This window comes from Vigna umbellata, chromosome 1, assembly GCF_029865625.1.
Source record: "Vigna umbellata cultivar VRB3 chromosome 1, Vumbellata_1.0, whole genome shotgun sequence".
Lineage (NCBI taxonomy): Eukaryota > Viridiplantae > Streptophyta > Magnoliopsida > Fabales > Fabaceae > Vigna > Vigna umbellata.
The window spans coordinates 9,381,033-9,396,829 of record NC_142165.1 but is presented as its reverse complement, the minus strand read 5'-3'; the positions used below and the strand labels follow the sequence as shown (position 1 = coordinate 9,396,829).

General features: G+C 31.3%; 2 protein-coding genes across 2 annotated transcripts; both read right to left on the bottom strand.

Moving 5' to 3' along the window:
* Window positions 1-5,298: 5,298 nt before the first annotated feature.
* Window positions 5,299-6,262, bottom strand: LOC124825652 (LOB domain-containing protein 21-like). Its single transcript, XM_047298319.2, has one exon. It carries the CDS (start codon window positions 5,964-5,966, stop codon window positions 5,421-5,423), a length of 546 nt encoding a protein of 181 aa, XP_047154275.1. The 5' UTR covers window positions 5,967-6,262; the 3' UTR covers window positions 5,299-5,420.
* A 4,922-nt stretch (window positions 6,263-11,184) lies between these two features.
* LOC124825654 (HXXXD-type acyl-transferase family protein) lies at window positions 11,185-13,221 on the bottom strand. Its single transcript, XM_047298322.2, has one exon. The coding sequence runs from the start codon at window positions 12,710-12,712 to the stop codon at window positions 11,393-11,395; it is 1,320 nt and encodes a 439-aa protein (XP_047154278.1). The 5' UTR covers window positions 12,713-13,221; the 3' UTR covers window positions 11,185-11,392.
* Between the last annotated feature and the right edge of the window lie 2,576 nt (window positions 13,222-15,797).

The following is a 15,797-nucleotide window of genomic DNA, read 5'->3' as shown; positions in this document are numbered from 1 at the left end:
ACACCGAGGATATATTCCATATAGTATATTTTTGCTTAATTAAAATAATTTCACACTCGTTTCTTTTTCTTTCTCAAATCTATTTCCTTAAATCCATTTTCAAATATTTATTTCCGTTATCCATTTCCTTTTATGTAATATTTTCTTTACGAGAATAGAAAGGTTGAAAACATGAACATGTATCAACACTATTGAAAGCATATTTGATGCAAACTTTAAGGTGAGTCAACCTGTGATCTTGTTGAGCCCATGATTCCTTGAATCAAACCTACTACCTATGGAACTTCTACTACCCAAAAGCCTATGCTAAGTGCCTCCATCATCATCCATACCCATTTAAGCACCCAAACTAGTAAAAGTAAAAATGTCAATACCAACTTTTACAACCATTTGACTTAGATTCTCAATCATTCCCATTTTCTTCATCTTCCTTAAAACTATTTCACTTTTCATTCTTCTCATCAACTTTTCATATTTTCTTGAACAAAAAAGGAAAAAAAAAACAACCTTTTTTTCTCAGAACACACGGCCCAGATAAATTCCTTATCTTTTCTTAATTTACTAATGGACCATTTAGTTTAACATCAAGGTAAACTAATTAATATTTTTTAAAAGTTAGAAGAAAAGGCGTATATTATTGAAACGTCCATTTTGTTTTATTATAGACAGAAGAATTGATTTCGAAAATTCAAAAGGAAAAGACTTGAATATTATGTTTTGAGTGAAAAATTGAAAAGAATGCAGAATCTCTCCACTAGTGTGTGACAGTCACTTTCGAAAGTAAAGAAAAAAGATGGAATAGTTTTTGCATGTCTTGGATATGGTAAGCAGTCAAAGAGTTGATGATATTTGGTTTTACTTTAATTTATTTTTTTTCACTTTAACGTTTTTATCTCTGAACAAAAAAGCAGCAAACACTGTGTTTATTATTTAGTAAGAGAAAAATTTGGAATACCTTTAGTAAACTGTAATTGGTCTGGCTTAGTACCATTCCCCTACCTCATCTTTGGCTGATATGTTTTTCCTTCTTCACTTATTGAATACCAGAAAGATGCTCCTTCCTCCAATAAAAAAATATTAAAATCAAAATTATATATATATATATATATTCAATGAAAAAATTAAAGAAGTTTTCATTTTCACATGTTAATATTTCAATTTTAAGGTTCTTTGAGATATTTAGATACAAATAAAATGTCTCACATTAAATAAAAACAAAAGATGAACATAAATTTATATATATATATATATATATATATATATATATATATATATAAAATATTTTCATTAAATTTATATACATATTAAATATTTTCATTAATAAGAGACGAGTGATATAAAAACAAATTTATTATCAAATAAAAACAAAAAATAAACATAAATTTATATACATATAGTAAAATGTTTTTTGAAGTAGTATATATTTAAATTGTATTTAATTTTGATTTTTAAACTATATGTGATTATTGTGTGTTCCATAACAATATATAATTTTTAAAAGTAAAAAAAGGAAATATATTGATCCATTGGGAAAAAAATGTTTTGTAAAGAAAAATGTTCAAACTTTAAACGTTCTGCTATTGGGGTTGTGATGAAGACAAGTTCTAAAAACTTGTGCTAGTAAAAAATACTGGATAATATCTCCCATTCTCATATCTAAGAGACAGCTAGAACTTTATCACTACAAAAGTCTAGGTCTATGAAACTCTATCTTAAGATTAAAAACGGAAAACAATATTTTATTAAAAACATTATATTTATAACATTGTTAGTTAAACATGTGGATGATTAATGGTATAAAAAATAACAAACTAATATAGAAGTAACAACTTTTTAGTGATTGACTTCCATCAAATTAATAATATAAAAAAAATAGAATGTAATAAAACTCTATTCATAGTAATAGAAAAGTTTATATTACTAGCCTAGTTTAGATTCATCAAATTTTTAAATAAAAATTTTAATATTTGAGCCAGTGAATATCAAGATTGATTCATTTGTGCTATATTCAATAAAACTGAAAATTTTAAACTAATTTATTGATTCAATACGTGAACCGATCAAGTTAATCTAAATTTATTGATAATTTATAGTTTTTTTTTTCAATTTGTCATTTGAGACAAAAATGGTAATTCAAGTGGTGAATTTTCAATAAAACAAAATAAATAATAGAGAGGCTGGTTTAAATAATGGTATCCTAGTTTAATAAGTTGGTAAGAGAGAGAATGGTATGTTGCCGCTCACAAGCTTTTGACTGAGTCAAGCTAGGGCCATTCATTCATATACACCTCACATCTTATTTATTTTTGTCGACAAATCTTCGTTTAAAGTTCAAAAAATATTGCGTCTCGGAGTTAGAATTTAATAATTAAATTAAGTTAGATTAAATTTAATTAAAGTCCTAGTCAAATTTTACGTATCACATATATTCATATATTTTTAATTGAGTTCTTACTCAAAAAATTATTGAGTATTTAATTTTTTTATTTTATTTTTCTGAAGTATTATTTTATTTGATTTTTACTCTAAGGATGGTGTATCTCTTACTTTTATCATCTCGTATCGAATTCTCTAATTAATTTGTTTTTTTCTCTTACTTTTATTTTATTTAACTTATCAATTAATTTGTTCGTTTCCTTTTTAAGAATGAGCTATATCTATAATGAAGTGGTCAAAGAAATTTATGAACTTTTATCATTTCGTCCTCCTTTCATAGGTATAGGTATAGAAAATAAGCGAAATAATTGATGGGTTTGAGAAAAAAAAAATAAAAGAATTAAATACATTATTTCGTTCATAATAAAATCAAACTAGAGAGTATTTTGACGGAAATAAAAATTTAAATAAAATAATTGTTTTTTAACAAATATTGAATTGAAAATACGCTATATACTTAAAACTTAATCAACCAATGAATTAAATTTAAAAAATAAGTACAATACTCATTAAGATGATAATTAAACCACATTGAACCATTTTTGTCTAAACCAAAATACTTTTTTTGTCTTTTCTAATTTAAGTTTTTTTTACATTTAATTATATTTTAATTTTTAGCAACCTTAAAATGGAAGACAAACGATTAAAAACAAGAAAAATGGTAAAACAACGTTAAAATATTTTATTATTTAATTATTTTAAATTTTTTGTGTCTGCATCAAAGAAACTATCAATTATAGTTGAATAATATTTATGTACATTTTTGTCCTCTAAATAACATTTAGAAAATAGTTCTTGTTTGTATGAATTTATATTATTTTAATTAGTGAAGTTAATTATTCTAAATCTAACTCTAGTAGATTCAATTTTAATTAGAATTAATTATCCTGAATTTCAACATAAAAATAATAAATCAAATGATGATTAATTACATCTTAGACAGTAATTTCGAGTACTACACCCACATTCACAAGATGCAATCATTATCGTTTCATGAAAGGGTTTTAGGGTGTTTTTTAACGACAAACACAAATTAGTACAAAAATGGGTCATGACGTTGGTGTTTTTTTTTTACTTTTAACGTAAAAAAATACTAATATCGAGAGTTGTTAATTGACGTCCGAATGACTATTTTTCGATGTTAATTAACATAAAAAATGACTATTTTCGACATCAATTAACGTTTGAAAATGATAATTTTTGACGTCAAATGAGATCTAAAAATGCACTTTGAGACATCCTCTCTTGTTTTTTTAAGGCTTAATACTTTATTTTGTCCCCAGTTTCGCTCGAAAATGTCAAATTAGTCCATCCTTTAAAAAGTGTGTCAATTACGTCCTCACTTCATAAAATTTGCATCAATGAAATCACTTCCGTTAAATCCGTACAAACGATGTTAACTATTGTTGTCTTCTACTTAATAAAATAGTTAACGCCGTTTGTACGGATTTAACGGAAGGGATTTCATTGATGCAAATTTTATTAAATGAGGACGTAATTGACGCACTTTTTAAAGAATGGACTAATTTGACATTTTCGAGCGAAACTGGGGACAAAATAAGGTATTAAGCCTTTTTTTAATAAATGAACCATTTTAGAGTTTTATGAAACCTGAAAAACAAAAAACTAACAAAATGTAACTCAATTTTGACATTTAATATATCTAGGACTTATTTTCAAAGTGTATGAACTAATACAAACTAAAACAAATGTTGCATATCTTTAAACGACCATAACTTTTACTCTGGTTGGTCGATTTGATATTAAATTGTTACTGAGCGTGTATTTGTGTAAAATGAAAGAAATATTATACGTACTTCTCGTCAGAAACTTTGTCCAAGAATAGTTTGAGTTTGATCATAGAAGATTTCACACAATAATAAAGTGAATAAATTTTCATCCTCTGTCCAAAATTTTAATGAATTTACTAACACGTAATGTTTAAAAATATGATATATAATAATTTTATTAATTTAATTTGATCATCCAACTTTACTTAATAAAAGGTTGACTTATATATATAGTGAATATAGAATCTGAAACCATATGTTATGGTTGATGTAAAGTTGGAATATTTTGAATATTTATTTGATTAAATTTTTTTAAAAGTAACAGTTGGTGAGAATGTTAAATTTAAGTTGATATTTAATTTAGATTAGGCATGATAAAATGGGGAAGATAAATGTCACCTCAAACTCAAAGTGAGGAAAGGGATGGAAGATGATAATGCATCCATCCTCCTCCATTTTCTAACGCATACCCCACTTCTTTAATGCGCGTCCTTTTCCCTTCAAACAATCAACGGTCCATACCAACCTTCCACGCCAACCGTCCGATCAAGATCAACCTCTCTAACTTTTTACTTACTACTGTTACACCTCCCACTTCCTTCTCCTCACCTTCTTCTCCACTTTATCTCTTCACAAAATACCTTATCTCATATACCCATTTCGACAAATCACCTCAATTTTTAAATAATACCTTTTACATCTCTTATTTATACTAATACTTAGATTTTCTTCTCTTCTTTCTTCCAGATTTTTCTGTTTTTAATGAATGAAGATACTCATTTATTAGAACATATATGTGTGTTTTAGGGGCACAGATTTATGTTCACTGTATCATCAACTTGAAATATCATGCTATTTTTATCGTATCATTCTGTAGTTTCTCCTAGCATTTACAAAACTTAGATACACGTCTATTTCTATCTTCCAGTTAACCTATTTTAGTAATTTCTGTTATGATTTTATGATTCGACGAAAACAGTGAAATATATAGAACTATTTAGAATTTCCAATCGAGATAGAAGAATAACGTACGCTGGGTGATAGCTGGGAGAGGAATTACGAAAGCAAACTATTTAAAAACTAAGAGCAGTTCATTGCAGGAAGTGCTTATTAGCATATACAACGCAGTCGGTAGTTCTGATCGATCAGAACTGAGAAGAGTTGCAACGAAGGAGAGAGAGAGAGAACATAAGATCATAATATATAAGGGATTTGAATGAAATCATCGACCATTTCGTGTCTGGTCAATGGCGGAGATTGAGAGGAAGAGTTGTGGCAGAAGTTGTCACTGAAATCGTTGCAAGAGAAAAATTCAGGGAAGGGTGGCAAACTGACATGGGAATTGAAGGAGTTGTTGGAGGTGGCGATGGCGGCGGAAGGAGTGGTGGCAGCGGCAGCATAACGAGCGAGACGATCCTTAGCAATGGCAAGGTCGTGTTGAAGCTCGACCATCTTCCTCTGGAGAAGAGCTATGGCACCGATACATCCATAAATGGGGTCTCTGAGCCTGGCTTCTGCTTCATAAGCAAGAGAATTGACGGTGTCCTCTCTCTGCTCCTCGGGAACTTCGATGAGGATCTTGCTGACATTGCTGGCTCCAAAAACCTTGTGCACCTTGGCAAATTTCTTGCACTCATCAGAGCGAAAGTAAGGTGCAAATATACAATTGGGTATGCATCTTCGCTTCAAGAACTTGCAGGCAGCACAAGAGGAACTGGAACGTGGCTCGTAACCCTTCATGCCTCTCTGAAAATATTCCTTCAAAGTTTGCAGTTATAAGTGTATGGTTTTTCTCTATATAGTTATTTTGCAGAATTGGTATTTAAGGCAAAGCATGTTACCATGGCCATTGGCTCAGCTAGGTCGCAGGTTAGGGACTTGCATGGGCCAGTGTTGTTCTTTTAATGCATTTATTTTCATTTGTTCATCATTTTATTTATTTTTTTTATTTTATGGCATCCATTCAAATTGGGAGTGCAAAAGTAGGTCCAAATAATTGATTCATGTGGACAATGGGTGGTATGAGTTGGTAGTTTTCAAGTTAGATATGATAGTTCATGAATAAAGATGAGGATATTTTGATTGATTGAAGAAAAGAAATATTCTCAATAAAAGCAAAATTATCCCTTGGCAGTGAGAGGTATGGTCATTAGAAAGAAAGCAATAAGATCGAATTGAGTACTTTAAATGTAGTTGGAATCTTCAGGACAACATAGTGGAGCCAAAATTAAAGCCAGTGAAATGTTGTTTTTATGCTTTCTATATCATTAGATATTTCGTTTTTTCCGTTATTTTTACTCCCTTATCAATCTCACCGACTGTTACATTACATCCCCCAGATTAATTCTTAATCACGTCATTAAAATTCCAAAACAAGAAATACAAGCCGTCAGCTTTAATAATTACCAAATTTATTAACATGTTTTTACAGTTAAAATTATTTGTTTAGAATAAAAAAAGGAAAAAAAAAGTTGAAGTGATTGAGTTGCAATTTTGTAAGCGTGGGGAAAAGCTGACTTTATTGTTATTGGATTGATCGTGTTTGGGATTTTATAGAGAAAATAATAAGAAGGAAGAAAAGAAGAATGAATAGTAATGGGAATAAAGATGTTGGAAGGTTAAACGGAGTCGTAAACGTGGTATAACCACTTTCTATCATTGCACATCACTGTGCGGGTGCAACTGTAAAGATTTCCTATCTCATTATGGAATCTAATATAATAATTGCAGATTGCATTGTTAGGTGGACTCATCGTAGCCCCACCCTTGTACCGACTTCCATCACACTTTCAAATTATTCAAATTCTATTTTCTTTATCATAAATATCAAATATTACTTTAAGGTTTCAATCATTTTTATATATACAATTTTTTATTTTTTATTATATTGTTAGAAGTCTTCTATAAAATTAATTTAGAGTATATAAATGACTGTAAATTTCATCTTATGAAATTGACTTAAGTTTAAAGTTTACTTCTTAACCTATCAGACCACCTATTAATATTAGAAGTCTCATCGACTAAAAATAAGACCAATTTAGAATATATATATATAAATCATATGTAAAAATAAAAATGAAATTTAAAAAAAAAAATCGGTTTTTAAATAATCCGAAAACTTTTCTATTGGATGTTAACTTTCATTCTCTGTAGTTCTTTAAATTAAAGTTTTGGGATAGAATCTTATTTATGTTATATATAATGAAATGTAATTGAAAAATAATAGCCTAAAGAAAGAAAAACTTTTTACTCTACGAGCGCAACCAATCGCAATAATTTAGATAAGTGATTTGTTTAACTTCAAACTCAAATCATGTAAATATTTAACTATTTTTATGTTTAAGCTTATGGATAAGTAAAAAATAATGGAAAGTAACATCATTTGAAATGTGAAAAAGATACAAATATGAAGAAAAAAACTAAAATATTTTATTGGATAAAAAGAGATCATTCAATCTAAAGTTGAATAAGAATCCAATAATCTTTTTTCCGATTTAATTTATTTGATGTTCTTTGTAGACTAGAGTTAGGCACATGAGGCTTTTTGAGACAAATTGTCTTTTGAATACATTTTCAATTATGATCTCTTAATTGATGTAACACTAACTATCATTCTATAGTAGTTCCACGTAGATTTGTTATTAAAGTAAACATGATAAATATTGTCAGATTTAAAAGCACATTGTACCATTTATTTTCTAAAATAAAAGCATAAAAATTGACTAAAACAAATTTAAATAAATTTTAACACATCACTTATGAGGTCATTTTATTTTTTCTTAAGTTTTAATCTAATTGTGGATTCCTATACACAATCGTAACTTCATTTTTATTATTTGCAGTTCAATTTTATTAAATTAATTTCATTATTATAATCAAATATGAATAAAATATTTTAATAAATAATATTTAACATATGCAAAAAAAAAAAGTGATAGCATCCAAACAATGATTTTATCTCGCCTATAAATTTTAATAATAAACAGTAAATTTATTTTTATAGTTAAAGGAAATATATACTGTAAAATGTTTATTACATTTCAAATTCATTTTTCATCATTTTGTTGTTGTTACTTATTGTCTAATTTGACCTACGGTAGCGTTATTAGATCATAGTCTTCATTATCAATTAGTATATCCATGTTATAAAATATCAGATAAATTTGAAATTTAAAAAATTATATTCTCTTTACCCTTTAGGACTCCGTTCATGAGGATTGCATACGTTAGTTTGTTGTCATATTTACTTTAATTATTTATTTCTTTACAATAATTTTGTTTTCCACTTCTTTAACCATACAATACAAGAAAAAATAGAATTAATAATATGAAAAATTCATCAATAATAGTAAAGTTTTGTCAATAAAAAGAAACATTTGAAAAAAAATAACAACCAGTAAAATGTTTGTCGACTACATATATCTTACTAAAAGTTATGTTATCTTTCTTGCTTTAATTGTTTTTCACTTGTCAATAATTTTTTTTCACTTGTTTGATTTGTTCTTTGTTTTTTTGTTACCTATATATGGGCCAATTTGACCCACATTGGTGTTATTGGATCATAATTTTCACAATCAATTAGTGTATTTATATTATAAAATGTCAAATACATTTAAAATTTTGAAAGAAATTTAGAAATTTTTGTTCTCTTTCAAAATTTTAACCTTGATTTTTGATTGATTTTGATTTTGATTTTGGTTCATCTCTCAACATTTATTGTGCATGCTCAAAATTGAATTCTCCACCATGATTCACTTTTTCTATGATCATGATCTTATTCATAATAATCGATGAATAGTTAAATCATTTTGTTAACTCTAAATCTTTGACTTTTCAGTTAACTTAGTTTCCTTGCTTAAAATTGGTTGTGATATATATAGTAATTATACTTATTTAAACAAATACTTTTTATGTCGTCAAATCTTACCCATGGAATTTTTTTCTGAGATATTAAGTAATGTTTTAATAAGGGTTGGTTCGCTTTTATTGAGAAACAAATGCTAGATTTTTTTTTTACTATAGCTAATCTTTTTCTATATTCCCCACAAATAAATTGAGAAATAAAAATACATGAAGACCTATATGGAATAATAAAACTCGTAGCAACGAATACATGAAATGATGAGATTTTGATAAATTATGATTAGTTATCATCAGTAGAGGTTGGAAGTAATGATTATTTTGAAAAAAAAAATTATAATTATATTAGTTAGGATCATTTGACGGAAGATAAACAAAATAATTTTATTGGTTGGAATCATTTGATGTAACACAAAGAAGTTTGGAATTTGATAATAATATAAGAGTGAATTTTTAATTGATAACTTGGGTGCTAAATTGTGAGCAAAATAAGACACATAATGATTCTACTATCACTTTAATAGTAAATTTAAGTAGAAATGTAACATTTGAATCACAATGATAAAAAAAAAACGAAGAGTGTATAATAAAAAATGTAGACTTAATAATCACAAAAAATTATCTTAAAGACTATCCCAAGTATGTTTTATTTTCCTTATTTACATGTTTCAAACAATGTTTTTATTTTATACATGAGAAGATTATTAATATGTGATACTTTGTTGAGTTCTCATGTTTCAAGTAAGCTGTGATGGTGTAGGAACTGTCTGTGAAGAGTTAGAACGAAAATTACATTCCACAATGCAAATTCAATGAGTCAGATATAGTAGTGCTGATAAAAAAAACTACTTCGTTTGATATTTAATCTTTCTCACATTATACCATTTTTTCAGCATTCTTCTATGTTTATGCACCTTCAGATTTATGAATTGTTTTGTATAAGAAATCTAATATAAGAAATAAAATTTTAAAATAAAATAATAATATTTATGATTGCTAAATGAAAATATAAAAGAATGACAATATCAAATTATCATCATCCTTAAGGCTGCATGGGATTTTAATCCAACGTGGACTATACATTGGGTTCGGCCACTTCAAAATTTCAATTGCTTTCTCCACCTCTATATTTTCTCCTCACACCTTCCGATTACAATCTAAAAAATTCTTACACTTTTAGAAAATAACTTTCAGAATGTGTCAAAGAGCCCCTATTTATGTACGTTTAAAGCTTAAAAGCTAATTGGTTATTGCATTGCTTATAGAAGTGCGGATGCAAATCATATAAGCGCAGAAAGAAAAAATCGATATTTTAATGCTAAGCCCGACGTCATTGTATTACTTTAAGCGCAGAATGTGGATTAGCCTTATTGGTTATTGCGGTGTTTATGGAGGTGCGAATAGAGTTCCTAGAGATCCGAAAAGAAAATTTCCATATTCTGTTGCTAAGCCCATCCGTCAAATAATATTTAAAATAATTTCTTTGTACAAATAAATATTATAAAAAAATCAGTTTACCAAAATTTGGATGATTATTTAAAAGCACCTTGTCCAAATTCATTTGAAGAAAATATATAGGTGGAAAAAACAATTAAAAATTTGAAGAGGATGAAAAACCCATACAGCATTAATAATATCCTGGGCCAACCCCACTCAATCTTCTTGGATAGTCATTCGTATCTACTTGATTTCATCATTCATGGCCGAAAAACCAAAATTGTTTAGTAATGGCGAGTTCAAGTTATTCTTGATGGTTCCCTGAAAAGATGGCGATTAATCAGCACAAGTTTCCCAGTAGGTTGCCCCTCGGGTTCGACAGCCATGTCTAAGTCAAAGAGATTTTTGTAATGAAACATCATCTAACCTACGAATACTGTCAACAGTTTTCAATCCCGTGCTTGCTGAAAACGATGCAAAGAAGAAATTTGGGCATTTGAGGAATAAAGTACGAGATCCATATGATTCTTAAATGAAGGGAAAGAGCCAATTCTAGTGCTGAATCATTACTTTATTAACACAACAACTCAACATGGGTCAATGTAAAAGGATTGTAGCATGTTATTTAAATGCTTAAAAATGAAATTAGGTAGCGTTGGAGTATCCGAGAAAGAAGTAAAATTGCAGATATGGCATGCATACATAAGACAGTGTGTTTTTGGTTACAGATTAGCGTAAAAAGGGTAAAAAATTGAAGTAGATGATAGAGGTTGTGGGAGGATGTTGTGAGATACGTAATTGTTATTGGTAAAAGGTGAAGCATAATAAGAATGAGAGAAGAAGCATAGTAGAAAAAAAGAAGAGATGAGTCAGAGGTGAGAGGAACGCATGAAAAGGTGGTAATTGTCAACGGCGGAAGTGGGGACAGCGACCATGACCTTCACACTAACACACTCATCTCTCACCGGCAAGAACAAACAGTACCTATCGCAGCACACGGGTCCCACGTGCCAAGCCTTTCCCAAACCCACGTCAATATTCTCCAACCCCAGCCTCGACCACTGCGACACTATCAACACCCCAACCGGGTCGGGGCACCCTTTCCTCTCCCAGACCCACTCCATCACCTCCCTCACGTGCTCCTTCCCCACCCTCTCCTTCGCCCGCTTCACCAAACCCGACCCGAACCCCACCCCTCTCTCTTCCAACTCCCTCGCACTCGTCTCCGCACACCCCAAAACAAACGCGTTCCCGTAATACCCCTCGGGCAAACCCGGCTTCAAACGGTTCCGCACGTTTATACTGAACACCAGCTTCAGTTTCTGGTCCCCCGGAAACCCTATCGCTCTCGCCCAGCTTTTCCACACGTGCGCCGCCAGTACCTCGAACGAAGTGTACCGCGCCGCCTCGCCGTCTTCGCTCGTGCACCGCGCCACTCGCTTTAGCTCGTTCAGCCGCGTCTTGTCGAACGTAATCGACGTTGGTTTTAGCCCGGTCGAGACCTTGTTCATGAAGCTGCATAGGTCCGGGACTCGGCTAAACTCGGGATGACTGGCTGAATCCACCCGCGTCTCCTCCCCGCGCGGTGGTTTCAGAAGGTGACGCTCCCAAACCGGTTTCTGTATGCGCATGTAACTCGTCTCGAGTCTCTCGTTGGCCAGCTCGGCGAAGTGGTTGAGAAACTCCGCGCTGCCGATGCCGTCGCAGAGGCAGTGGTTGATCCCGATGGCTATAGCGGCGGCGCCGTCGACGAGCCAGGTCAGCTGAACCACCAGCGGCGGGGATCCCTTGAGCACGTCTGCCACGTGGAGCGACAACAACGGCCTCCATTGCGCAACTGTTTTAGGCGCTTTTTCAAAGTCGTTGGCCTTGTAACGGACAGCGAAGGCTTCTATGAACACTGCGCCTTGGGCCGCACACACCACCTCCAGGCCCGGGCCATCGGGCTTGGGCCTGACCCTGCCCGCGAAGGGGTAGTAGGGAACCAGGGCTTTGGCTAATGCCGATTTTAGACGGGCCGTGGTGTTAGGCTGGTCCAGCCCAGGGGAGGGCTTGTAGACTAACAGATACTCTATGGTGAAACGAAGGAAGAGTTGCGAATCAAGCGCTGATAGAGCGAGCACGCAGCGTGGAGTGGGCTCAGAAGGTGTAATCACCGATGCTTCTTTTACACGCACGGAAGTTCCCATTTTTGTTCTCTGGTTTAGTTTTTTGGGCTGGGAATTTTGTAACTTTTGCAACTTTTGCAACTTTTGCAACTTGGGCTTGGGAAGAGAAGCTTAAAACGGTGGTGTTGGGGTGCCTATGCTCAAGAGATGCCTGATTTAGAACAAACAGGTTGCGTGCGAGTGTTAGGATGAATACATACATATGACGCAACAAATGGATGATATTTATAAGGCACGAGAACATGTGAGTTGCTCGTGGGTTCTTCTTGAGGTGAGATGCGAATTCTCATGCAGTTTTATTACTGAAGTAATTGACGTGATAACAGTAATTGTGGTTTTAAAAATCAATATTAGGTGGTTGAAACATGTGTAATAAAATTCACAGAAATTCTTAAATTCTATGTGGGGGCCCAAGTGTAATATGGTCGTAGAATCAGAGGTTTTGGGAAGAAGAGTAGTGTTGTCAAGCATTTATTTAGGAACTTGATTTTGGGGTGCCAAGATTCTCTGGGCATCTTTGCGGAAGAAAATGAATATGAAAACAAAGGCAGTACACTGTAGAACAGATGTGCCCGTTTGCTATTTTTGTCTTTTGGGTTGGACTGATAGCTATTACTCCCTCCATCTCAATCACCCACAAGCATGCAAGCACAATTATTTTTCAGACTTTTGTTTATCACATTGCTTACAGTTGTAGGGTGTTAGATTATAGTAAAAAATATTTGCTTTACACATAGAAAAAAGTTGTGTATTTTTGTGGTGTTTGTGAAGTGTGAAATTGTGGTGAGGTTGACGTGAGTCGTGGCTTCACCGGCCTTTCTGTCATTCTGTCCAGTTTGTGTCCCCATAATAGGGTAGCTATACCTGGCAGAAATTTCACCATCCAAAAATATTAAAATGCAATAGGTGAAAACCACTCTCTGGGAGGATAGGCACGGATAAAAGTTAAGTTTAAAGCATTCCCTTGCCTACATATAAAAATCCATCGTCTATATTTGGTTAGGCATACATGTTATTCATCAAGTCATAGTCGTAAATTTCATTTTGGCACACTTTTTAGTAAAAATATACAATTTTTCAGAGGGGTTTTTTCCTTTTAGTAATTTATAAAATGTGATAGAACTTGAACCCAGTATGATGTGTTTTCACCTACTGTTGTATATATATTTCTATCGCTAACCCCGAAGTCAGACAAATTATAGTTGCATGGATCCACATAATGGAGAACAACCTAGAGAGTGGGGTCTTGGATGGTTTTTCTCTTTATCTCTTCTAAGAATATGTATTTTTTATTACCTTCTTTCGTTTAAGATATTCCAATGATTCAAAGATGGTTATATCACAGAAGCTTGGAGAAGAGATTCTGTCAAAACCACTAACCATTTTATATACTTGGTTTTAGAATAGTGTTAATTGTGAAATGATATCATTAAAATCAATTACGGTTTCGTTTAAGAATTTAAAATTTCTTTAAAAATTTTATCCTTAAAATGATGTTATAAAGTAATTATATGATAGAAGAAATTGAAAGAAGGTTGGGTTTTTGACATTAGCATGCATGACGATGAGAAGGACAGAAGCAGAGTGAAATCCAGAACGTTGGTATCACCGGCCAATTAATTCTCGTGCAGATTCTCTCTTGAAACATCGTCTCCTTCTTCCACACAAGACAAAATATGGGCAGTGAAGAGATTGAGACGCATATGGTTCTTAATTAACGCAACAGTACACTATCATACTACAGAGACAAGGTAAAAATAAAGTCTATCAACAGTACAATTTTTCTTTATATTATTATTTCTTATTAATGAATAAAGAAAGCATATGTGAGACCATAGGACCTACCCTTCCCCCACTTGGATCCAATTTCAGATTAAGATCATCACCATATCTCCCTAAAACCTTTCAACTAAAGACTTTTATAGGGCTTATCAAAAGCTTGTTGGCATTGGTTCATGGTGGATGTGCATGGATATGTGCATGAAAAATTTTGGTAAATTTCTTGCACTCTTTTTCTGATTCCTTCTTGCTTTGGCTGCCTTTTTTTGTCCTGTTTGCTGCATGCCCATCACATCTTTTCGCAAAAGTAAGATATATGTTTATCAACTTATGAATTATTAATTAATTAAAGAAAATAAAACATATTTAAATACACCACTTTGCTCCTATTTTGAAGGAACCTAGCCAGCTATATACCCATTGGGACTGTGTAACGCTGATTTGAAGGTTTTGTTCTCAAGATCATGGACAGTGATATATTACTTAATTAGCTAAGCAAAAGAGGATAATATAAGAGTAGAATCTGTGCGAATCCAGGAAAAAAAAAAGTCCAAGTGCTAGCCACTATAAACGACAGATTAACTAGGCATGTATGAGAATTAGAATCGAATACAGATTACATAATCACAAAAATTATTTATAATCAACAGAAATCTCACCTATTAATAACGTTTATATTCGGATATTTATTTAGAAAAATAATAATAATAATAATATAAGTACAGACATTGATTAATATTAGTTGGTTTCATATTTGCGATAATTTAAAACAAAAGTTATATTCATTTTAGTTAATCAAATTATATCATACTTTTAATCATTATTTTTTAATTCTTATTAATTATTAACGTTTGTTCTTGTTTTTTTTTGGGTTATATAGACCTAATTTTTGTGAGATGGAATCATTCCCTTTATAGGATTAAAGTTCTATGTGTTAGATTATTTTAATTTAATATTAACTCAAATGATTTTAATGTAAAATATTTTAATGTAATGATATTAAATTGTAAAGGAATTAAAGTCATATAAATTCTTTTAGAGATATTAAAACTAATTCTTGTTCTTCTTACTTTATTAAGGACATTATGGTCTTTTAATAAATATTTTAAAAGAACTTGTTACTAAAAGTTACGTTACTCATTTTATAAAAGAAGAAATATAATTTTAGATAATATTTCACTTGGCAGAGGACAGCACTTTAACAATACAAATTATTTACTTTTATTCATGTTTGTTTATCCAGAATATGTCAAGTATATTAAGAATGACACATTTTATAGTCCATTAAAGTGTATGTTATAAAAAATAAGTGTATTTATTTTACCAA